The 9,988-nt window shown below is 39.5% G+C and overlaps 2 protein-coding genes across 2 annotated transcripts in view; both read left to right on the top strand.

Annotated features, from left to right (window-relative positions):
* Nucleotides 1–9,988, top strand: part of LOC110595143 (integrin alpha-1-like) — an 83,381-nt gene that overhangs the window by 9,764 nt on the left and 63,629 nt on the right. The window lies entirely within an intron of this gene.
* On the top strand, nucleotides 3,095–4,824 carry PELO (pelota mRNA surveillance and ribosome rescue factor). Its single transcript, XM_008052544.2, has 2 exons — nucleotides 3,095–3,884; nucleotides 4,181–4,824. The coding sequence occupies exons 1-2, from the start codon at nucleotides 3,159–3,161 to the stop codon at nucleotides 4,610–4,612; spliced, it is 1,158 nt and encodes a 385-aa protein (XP_008050735.1). The 5' UTR covers nucleotides 3,095–3,158; the 3' UTR covers nucleotides 4,613–4,824.

The following is a 9,988-nucleotide window of genomic DNA, read 5'->3' as shown; positions in this document are numbered from 1 at the left end:
TAGAGATGAGGTCTCGCTGCCCAGGCGGGTCTCGAACCTGTGGGCTCAGGCAATCCACTCACCTCAACCTCCCAAAGGCGTGGGGTTACAGGCTGGGCCACCGAGCCCGGTGGAAGTGACATTTTAAATAGAAAGAACAGTATGAGCTAAGACAGCACAGTAGAAAGTTCCTAGTGCAGACAGGGAAGAGAGGTGACTCCAGGTGAAAAATAGTGTGGCCTGAGGAACAAGTGGGAAATAAAGTTTGTAAGGCCAGTGCATTGAGACTTGAGTGCCAGGAATTTTGAACTTTAATTAATAGGAATGGGAACCCAACAGAATTCAAAATATAAGTATAATGATTAATCTAGAAATACTAAGCCATAATACAAAATCTGGGAGATAACATCTGATCATTCAACAATAAGCTTAAGTTACTAAAAAAAAGTTCCAAACTGTTTCAGACATTTCAGAACACATAGTAATTCTATGAAAGGTTTTGTTAGTATATTTAATCACGGCCATACATTGTTATTTAAGGATAGTCCAAAGTGGCCTCATAACTTTAAAAAATATTTTAAAAAGAACCATGAGTTAAGAGTCACTCAGTATCAGTTTTCCACAGGTTTTGAATATAGACATAAATAAATGTATTTTTTTCTAAAGTAGAATATTAGGTTTTCCTCAAAGATTATAACGATGACCTAGGCAGGACAGAAAGAAAAATCTATATAGAAAAATATATATAATGAGACTAAGAGGTGATAAAAGAGCAAGGAAGGGATTAGTGACTTTTAAATCCTTGAGGTTGGTTGCCAAGCTATGGGTTTGCTTAACTGGTAAAGGGGACAGTTGAGGGGACGTGGCAGTGGATAACAGCACATAATTTGTAGTTGCAGAGAATATTGCAAACATTCATAATATAGGATGGTAGTAGTGGAAAGAGAAGATGGTATGGAGTTAAGTGGACCTACATTTGAATACTAGTCATGTGATCTTGAAAATATTTAACTTACCCATAATTAATTTTCTTCTATAATATGAGGATAACAAATATTTACCTTACAGGGATGTATATTCAGTATATAATAGCTCTACAATAAAAACCTTTTATTAACATCCTAATGTGTGCCACTACTGTGATTCTGTGGCTTTTAATCTTTGGCAGACTATAGAAAGAGATGAACAGTACTTAGAAAGTTGATCAAGGAGTGCTGCAATGCCCACGGCTCAAAATTCTCTCTTCATATTCCTTCTCTCCCTCTCCCTCGATCTCTCTCTCTCTCTCTCTCTCTCTCTCTCTCTCTCTCTATCTCGCGCTCTCTCTCTCTCTCTATCTCGCGCTCTCTCTCTCTCTCTCTCTCTCTCTCACACACGCACACACACATATGCATGCACATTTTTCACTCTACCATTTTAAGTTAAGAAGTTCCTTTTAAAAGGATATAAAGTTTTCTGGAGAGGCAAACCACCTTCACACTTCAGTGTGATCAGTTCCTTGCTTAGTGAAAAGTTGTTACTTTGGAATTGGAAAAAGGCCCTGTGAGTTAGGAACTTTTTAAGAGCATTCAGTATGACAGGAAGGTAGGGAGGAAGAGGGAAGGCGAAAGGTAAGGACAGAGAGGGAGGAAAAGAGAGAGAGAGGAGAGAGTCCAGTTCTAATTTGAATTTTCTCCTTAGTTAGGGCCTTTCTGTCCCCTAACAATCTTTGAGGAAGATAATTGAGACTTCAAATTATCAAGTCTGTGCCAAGCTTAGATTCCTTTCTTTCATCCCTATCTCACCTGTTCAGGCTGATGAGCTCTCCTTTCAAATCCACACACAGTAATATAGGAAAGAGTGAGAAGATATGTTTGCAGGACTCCTCTGCCCCCCACCTATCTTAACCCTGAAGAAAATTTGATTTTTGATTTTTGTTTTTTTCCATTAACCGGACTTTTAAAGAGGCAATCCCAATTCTCCACTTCCCCCCCCCCCCGCCAAAAAAAAAAGTTAAGTAATTTAGGGATTTTCTTTAAAATAAATTCTGTAGCTATTCAATCAGGGTAGGTCATAGTAAGTCAGTTTTCCCCCCACTTCCCATAGCCTCAGCTTTTAGTTTAGCTTTGGCAGTGAAGATCCGTCCCTAAGCGATTGCAACCCAACCCCCACTCTAAACATTTCACAGGCTACTGAGCTGCGGGAAGCTGAGACTGCCAATTTGGAATCTGGGATTCCCAGGACATCAGGTCGAGCAACTGAGAGGTCCACCCAGGGGTAAATTCCACACATAGTTTCTTCTCTCTTTGGGACCAGTGCTTTAACATCTGGGTTAATCAGATCGTGCAGACACGGAAAATCAGCGCAGAAAACAGCTGAGCACGTTGCTCAGAGCCCAGATTGAACGTGACCAGTAGTTCTTAGAAACAGCTTCTGGAAACACCAGCTCCAATAGGCTAGTAGCGTCTGAAAGCGGATAAGGCAGGAGTGAAACAGAGCCTTGTTTAGATCTTTGGGACAAACAGAGCCTTGTTTAGATTTTAAGGACTCCCTTAACTTTTGGATAACTTTTGAAATTGTATTTACCCAGAGAGAGGAGGTGCAGAGTGGCAACCGCACCCAGATTAAAAAAAAAAAAAAATTAGATTCTCATACTCCCCAGATTCTTTGCAAACAGGGATGAAAGATACAAGTTGGGAAGTTCAACATTCGGATTAAAATAAGGATTAGCTTCCAAAGAACCTGCACACTTTACATCGCTGAGCCTCTCTCTCCTTACTGCGCCTGCGCGCGCGCCAACTGCAGCCCCTGCCTCCCCGCTGGGGACGTAAAACGTGCGCCAGGAGGCGGGCGGTGGGATGCGCATGCGCGCTCGTGGCGCCAGCGCTTTTCTCCGTGCGGCCCGCGGGAAGCTCAGAGAGCCCCGTGTTCGTCTGCAGCGTCTTCTGCGCTCGTTCGGTGCTGCGCGCTGGGAGAATGAGAAAGGGAGAGCTAGTGTAAGTCCTTCCCTTGGCCACATAAGGCGAAGCAAGGGTGTTTTCTCTCCGCCAGGCAAGTTCCCTTATAACCGGGTCCCGCCCCCTTCCCGGCCTACCCTCCCTTACCCCTTCCCTCCCCTTTGCCCCTTCCCTTCCCTTCCCCTTTTCCTGTGGGGACCCCCTTGGTTCCTCTTGGTCTGTTTGTGAGCCCCTGCCAAGGCCATGAAACTCGTGAGGAAGGACATTGAGAAGGACAATGCGGGCCAGGTGACCCTAGTCCCCGAGGAGCCCGAGGACATGTGGCACACCTACAATCTAGTGCAGGTGGGCGACAGCTTGCGCGCCTCCACCATCCGCAAGGTACAGACCGAGTCCTCCACAGGCAGCGTGGGAAGCAACCGGGTCCGCACTACCCTCACTCTCTGCGTGGAGGCCATCGACTTCGACTCTCAAGCCTGCCAGCTGCGGGTCAAGGGGACTAACATCCAAGAGAATGAGTATGTCAAGATGGGCGCTTACCACACCATCGAGCTGGAGCCTAACCGCCAATTCACCCTGGCTAAGAAACAGTGGGACAGTGTGGTTCTGGAGCGCATCGAGCAGGCCTGTGACCCAGCCTGGAGTGCTGATGTGGCAGCTGTGGTCATGCAGGAAGGCCTCGCCCATATCTGCTTAGTCACTCCCAGCATGACCCTCACTCGGGCCAAGGTGGAGGTGAACATCCCTAGGAAACGGAAAGGCAACTGCTCCCAGCATGACCGGGCCTTGGAGCGCTTCTATGAACAGGTGGTCCAGGCCATCCAGCGCCACATACACTTTGATGTTGTAAAGTGCATCCTGGTGGCCAGCCCAGGATTTGTGAGGGAGCAGTTCTGCGACTACATGTTTCAACAAGCAGTGAAGAATGACAACAAAGTGCTCCTGGAAAACCGGTCCAAATTTCTTCAGGTAAAATAATCTTACACAGGGATAGTTAAGAATGGGCAGAGGGGTTGGTATAAACTACTCCTAAAGTTTTAGAACTGGGAAAAATAAGAGGAGAAAGTCTTCACTTGAGTAGGATTGTAAATGAGATAATGAAATGAAAAAACTGTTCAGTATCTAGCAGATTTACATAGTAAAACTTTGCTGAAGTCCTTAACCATGTAAAGCTTTATTAGTGCTTTTGGTTTTAGGTCATTGTGGGTTGATTAATGGGTGTTCTAAGACATTTTTTTGCCTGACTTTTATCATTGTGATTCTAGGTACATGCCTCCTCCGGACACAAGTACTCCCTGAAAGAGGCCCTTTGTGACCCTACTGTAGCTAGCCGCCTTTCAGACACTAAAGCTGCTGGGGAAGTAAAAGCCTTGGATGACTTCTATAAAATGTTACAGCATGAACCTGATCGCGCTTTCTATGGACTCAAGCAGGTGGAGAAGGCCAATGAAGCCATGGCAATTGACACATTGCTCATCAGTGATGAGCTCTTCAGGCACCAGGATGTAGCTACTCGGAGCCGGTATGTGAGGCTGGTGGACAGTGTGAAAGAAAATGCAGGCACAGTTAGGATATTCTCTAGTCTTCATGTATCCGGGGAACAGCTCAGCCAATTGACTGGGGTAGCTGCCATTCTCCGCTTCCCTGTCCCTGAACTCTCTGATCAAGAGGACGATTCCAGTTCTGAAGAGGATTAATGATTGAAATACAAAATTGAGACAACCTTTGTGTCTTACTTCTAAACTGTTACAGTGCATTTCTCCATATCCTTGTGACAGAGGGCTGCAAGAGTGGCACTTTTTGATTCATACAGGGATTTCTTATGTATTTGGTCACACTAGGTATTTTGTGTGGTTGGCAAGACATATTCAAGCTAAATAAACTAAAAAATAATCTCCATGTACTACCATCTTTATTAATTAGGATAAGTTTATAGAGGATTGCTTAGAAAAAAAATTTTGTGTTCCTAATAAGAATGTCTAATACAGAATGTTGTTTAGGATAGATCATAAAGTCTCATACTACATGCATTGAAATAATTCTTCATAGAAAAAGCTTTTTGCTATCTTATTATCCTCAATTTACATTGTTTATTTTAATTCTGCAGGGTGTTTTTGGATTTCATTTAATGATTCATTTTCTCCCACCACCCCCAGACATTTTTTTGTTTACATGCTTTTGCTATTTGAAATAATAGAAAGTTTAAAATGATATTTTTCTTAAGAGACTTGTTAAATTAATCTTGTTAAAAGTAAATTCTAGGTGTTTTGTTGTTAGAATTAGTCATATATGGTTTCCAGGACCACCTAATCAGTTATTTTTAGGTCACAGAGCTTTCATCTGCTAGAGATTGTCAAGATACTCTGTGGCATCTTTATTTGTTAAATGAGACCAAGGTATGTGATTTGCTTATTATGCTAATTCATGGCAAAGCAGAAAGTGGTCTCCAGTCTGGATGTCAGTTCTTTGCACTGGAACACTGCCACAATTTTGGTTTTTTGTGTTTTTTGTTTGTTTGTTTGTTTTTTTTGGCTTGTCAAATTTATACTTGCTTTTATTTCTTTGTGGCACTAGTCTGTGCTTTCACATTCTTTTTGGACTATTTTAGGTATGAAAAAGCCTGTTCAAAAAGTTTGAGTAAAGTCATATTATTAGTATGTGGTAGTTGACTTATAATCCAGTACTCTACTATCATTATGGAATTTCTGCAAATACTTCAGAGTTTAAAGCATTCTTTTTATTAAATTTTTAGATGTGCATTTTTTAAGATTTAGGTTTGGAGGCTCATGGAATGGAATTGCATCTTGACCTTTTACAAACTCAATTTAGCCAAATAATCAGGAAAGTTCTTAGGAAGAGCAAATGTGTAACACCTGGATCAGTGATGCCTACTTCAAGAGGAATACTAAATATCCTTTGCCTATGTTTTCTGTCTGTGAGCCTTCCTTCTGGTGTAACAGACTTGGGGATTTTTTTATAAACTTCCTAACTAGTCTGAAGCTTTTTAATCTGTTGTTGAGAACTGACATTTACATATACTTTAAAATCACAGATTTATATTTTTATATATTTACCTCCTACTGTAAAAATAGAGATTGTCATTTTATTTTAACTTCAAGAATATTTAAAAGAATATTAAGATATATTAAATACTTTAATAAGAATCTGGAAATGAAGCCACCAAGATCCTTAAAGTTAGAAACTGAATGATAGTGAATTATAGTCTTAGTAAGAATTTGGAGGTTTGGGGGCATTTATCACTCATAATCTATGCAGTACTGAAATGAAACAATAAATAGACAGTACATTTCAGGTCATAGGTTCTCAAATTTAGCTGCCTCTTAGCTTCACCTTGGGAGCTGTTAAAATTCTCAATGCCCAGACTGCAGTCCAGACTAATTAATTTCATCCTTAGAAATTTCATCCTTAGAAATTTTTTTAAGGCTACCATATTCCAATAGGCACCAAGGCTGAGAACCACTGATTTAGGCCTTATCTTCAAGTATGGAGCATTGACTGGCAGCATCCCTGAGAGTTTGTTAGAAACTAGGATTCAGGGCTCTATTCTAGACCTATAAAGACAGAATCTACTGTACCAACATCTCCAGGTGATTACTGTACATAATAAAATTTGATAGACATTCGCTTGTTCTCCCTGTGCTGGTAAATCTCTGACTGGGATTACCAACCAGAGAAAAAAAGATTTGAGTTTAAGGTCTCTCAAAAGAGCTAACTGGGCACACTCAACTATCTATAAAACTTATCGGTTTTTTTTTTTTTTTTGAGTTGTAGTCTCACTCTGTCGCAGACTGGAGTGCAGTGGCCACTGTTGGCCACTGCAGCCTCGACCTGCTGGGCTCCGGCGATTCTTCTGCCTCAGCCTTCCCAGTAGCCGGAATTACAGGCATCCGCTACCACGCCTGGCTGATTTTTTGATTTATTGTAGAGATGAGGTCTCGCTGCCCAGACAGGTCTCCAATCCGCGGGCTCAGGCAATCCACTCACCTCAACCTGCCAAAGATGCGGGATTACAGGCTGGTCCACCGAGCCCGGCTATAACTTCTCTAAATAAAAGCCTTTTTGTATGTCTATGAAGTCATTAATCTTAAAAATCTTTAATTCCTGTTTTTAAAAAATTACTTTTTATGTCTTTATCAAGAGTATAATTCTTACTTATAATTCTTATCAAGGTAAGTTGAGAAGTGTGCTAGTCACCTAAGACTTTCCCAGTAGCAAGAAGGAGTTTGGGTTTGACCATAATGAGAAACAACTTTAAGCAGGAGAATGGCATGGTAAACTTTTGCATTTCATAAATATCACTGGCAATGTCAACATGGACAAGAGTAGACAAGATAAGAGGGCTGATTGAAAGAATACATGTTAGAAAAATGAGAAAGATGAACTGAACAAAGGCAGTAACAATACTTGCGAAAGGAATGAAAAGAAGCCATAGGACTTATTAAGAGAGGATTACAAAAGACAGGCTGCTGATTGTGTTGTTCAGAGTTATAGAAAAAGAAACGTCTAAAGGTAAATCTCAAGTTTTGAGTGGTGGGAGAGGTGATGGCACAATTTAAAGACACAGAAAATACAGGAAGAGAGACTGGCTTGGAAGGAAAAGCAGTTCAATTTTGAATCTTTGGTTTGAAGTGACTGGAACATCTGGAATTCTTTTCCACCAGATTTCTGCATACTTACTCCTTTCAAGTTGTTGCTTACATGTCAACTTAATGAGGGCTTCCCAAATCATTTTTTTTAAATGTAACTTTAAAAATGGTAACTTTTAGACAAATCTTTTATGGGTTGGTGATTGAATTTACTAAACTATTTCTTTTAGGATTCCCAAAGCTGATATTTGTTAGGCTGAAGTGAAAATGATAAAAATATGATAAAATTCATTGTTTTTCTTTATATAGCAAGAATTACTCCTTTTTAGGGAATGTTTGATTTAGTTTCACCACCTATATTCTCATCCACATTTTAGAGTATTTCTAAATTTTCAAGTACAGTGTATAAGCCCATTTATTTTGCAGTAGTTTTTAAAAATTTTAAGTAACATATTATATTGTGTTGGAATAGGTAACACTGGGTACGAAATTGGGATATTATGAATTTGTTAATTTAAATTGAGAAACTAACAAGTTTTCTTAAGGACAGTTCACCATTGAGTGACGTACTATAGTTGCATATAAATTTTGGGACTGTAGTTATTGCTTTTTACAATGAATATTTTAATACTATAATTTAAATGAGCATTAATATGGGAAATAAACTTCCAGATTCCAGTTGCTAAGTATTATAACATTTATAATAAATTGTAGGGATTTGGGTTACTAATCTTTTAAATTCCCTTTCTTTCATTCCCTAAAATTGCCCACATTAAAACCGCATTTTTTGAATGCTGATTCAATGGAAATGCCTGTTTTCTATAATGTCAGAGATTTAGAGAACTTAGAGCTTATTTCTATTTGGGTGCCACATTTGGTTCCAAAACACCTACTACTTAGGGGCAGTGTCTGCCAAGTAGCAAATACAAGAGAAAAATATTTTGGCAGTCCCATTGCCTGGCTATGCCTAAGGTTAGTGCCACTGTCCCCACTCCCAGAAAAGATAACCTATTAGAATGAAAGTAACTATGTGCTTAGTAAATGCCAGGTCTTGTGGTTAGGGCTTTAACATGCATTATTTAATTCTTTCAAGAATACTGTTAGAAGGATTTTATCTTTACTATTTTCAGATGGGAAAATACTGAAGTTAAAAGAGGTTAAATAATTTTCCCAAAATCGTATACCTAGAGGGTATGATGAGGAGCCCCCTCAGCCAATTCCCTAAAAAAAGATAAGAATGTCAGTTCCATATCTGTTTTCTGTTTGCAGTAGGTCAAACATGTGAAGTCTTACCTCCATTTATTTATTTTTATTTCACACCTAGTTTTAGCAAGCTTTTTTTTTTTTAATAAAAAAAAAAAGTTAAAACTACTATGTTACTTCATGCACTTTTTCAACAAACATTTATTTACTAAGGACCTTAAGTAGCCAGAACTGTGGTTCCCTTGAGTGTGCAAGGATGAATTAAAACACTTTTCCCCACCTTTAATCAGCAAACTAGATATTAGAGAAAGATGACCTAAAACAGCCAAGCTGACAGTGAAGTGACAGTAGTCAGGAGTGACAGCTGATAGCGCAAGTGACTCCTGAAGCACCATCAAAAAATCTAGGGCATAGTGTACTTCACCAGGGCCTGAGGACTTACTGTGTTATAGTAACTGGTATTCATGTTGAGGAACAGATTGAACTATCTTTAATGTATTCTGTTACATCAAGGAAATATGTCTTTCAAAATGATTTTCATCCAAAATTATTAAAATCTCTGCTTAAAAAATCTGGAGTTGTCTTACCTAGAATGACAGTTCCAGATAAGCAGGGTTTTACTGTGCCATAATAGTCTCAGTAACAAAACTCAAATAATTGTTAAAGGATGAATTCTTGTTAAGGAAAAAAAAATCCCAATAGCTTTTAGTTGTAAAATTTATTCAGAGGTGGGAGGTCTTTCTGAGTTCAAGTCTAAGTTCCAGAAGTTTTATGTCTGGAATTTTTCATCAAGCCCTAGTGTAAACATTGACTAGAACTTTTTGTTTGACAACATTGTGAAAAATTGCTCTGTAGATATAAAACATATTTAATCCCTTGTGTTTCAGCTCATTTGATCCAATGACCATAAATTAGAGTTTGTTTTTCCTCCCCAAATGTGTTGTTGACAAAGATAGAGCTCTTTTTTTTATAAGTTTGAGGACAGATACACTCAAATACATTGCAGTATATGGCTCTGAATCACTAGAATTATAAAAGGTTAAAGCTGTAAGGAACTTTTTATATCATTTGACCTGCTCATTTCATGATACAGATATAAAGTAAGGTCCAGAGAGGGTTGTCACCTTGCTCAAAGTCACACATCAGGAGTTTTGCATAAGGCCCACATTCCTGTTTGATGCATTCCATCCCAATTTCTTACCCATTTTCTTTTCTTTTGAGTAGGAGTCTTACTGTCAGCCAGGCTGGAATACAGTGGCACGC

The sequence above is a fragment of the Carlito syrichta genome, unplaced genomic scaffold (genome assembly GCF_000164805.1).
Source record: "Carlito syrichta isolate Samal-C Ts95f unplaced genomic scaffold, Tarsius_syrichta-2.0.1 Scaffold280203, whole genome shotgun sequence".
Taxonomy (NCBI): domain Eukaryota; kingdom Metazoa; phylum Chordata; class Mammalia; order Primates; family Tarsiidae; genus Carlito; species Carlito syrichta.
The sequence above is the reverse complement of the archived record's forward strand: the minus strand, read 5'-3'. Positions and strand labels throughout refer to the sequence as shown.

Bases quoted from the DNA above. Each gene is read 5' to 3' on its own strand.
- PELO (XM_008052544.2), top strand. From the start codon at position 3,159: ATGAAACTCGTGAGGAAGGACATTGAGAAGGACAATGCGGGCCAGGTG. The intron at 3,885-4,180 runs GTAAAATAATCT...TTGTGATTCTAG, and splicing joins ACCGGTCCAAATTTCTTCAG to GTACATGCCTCCTCCGGACA.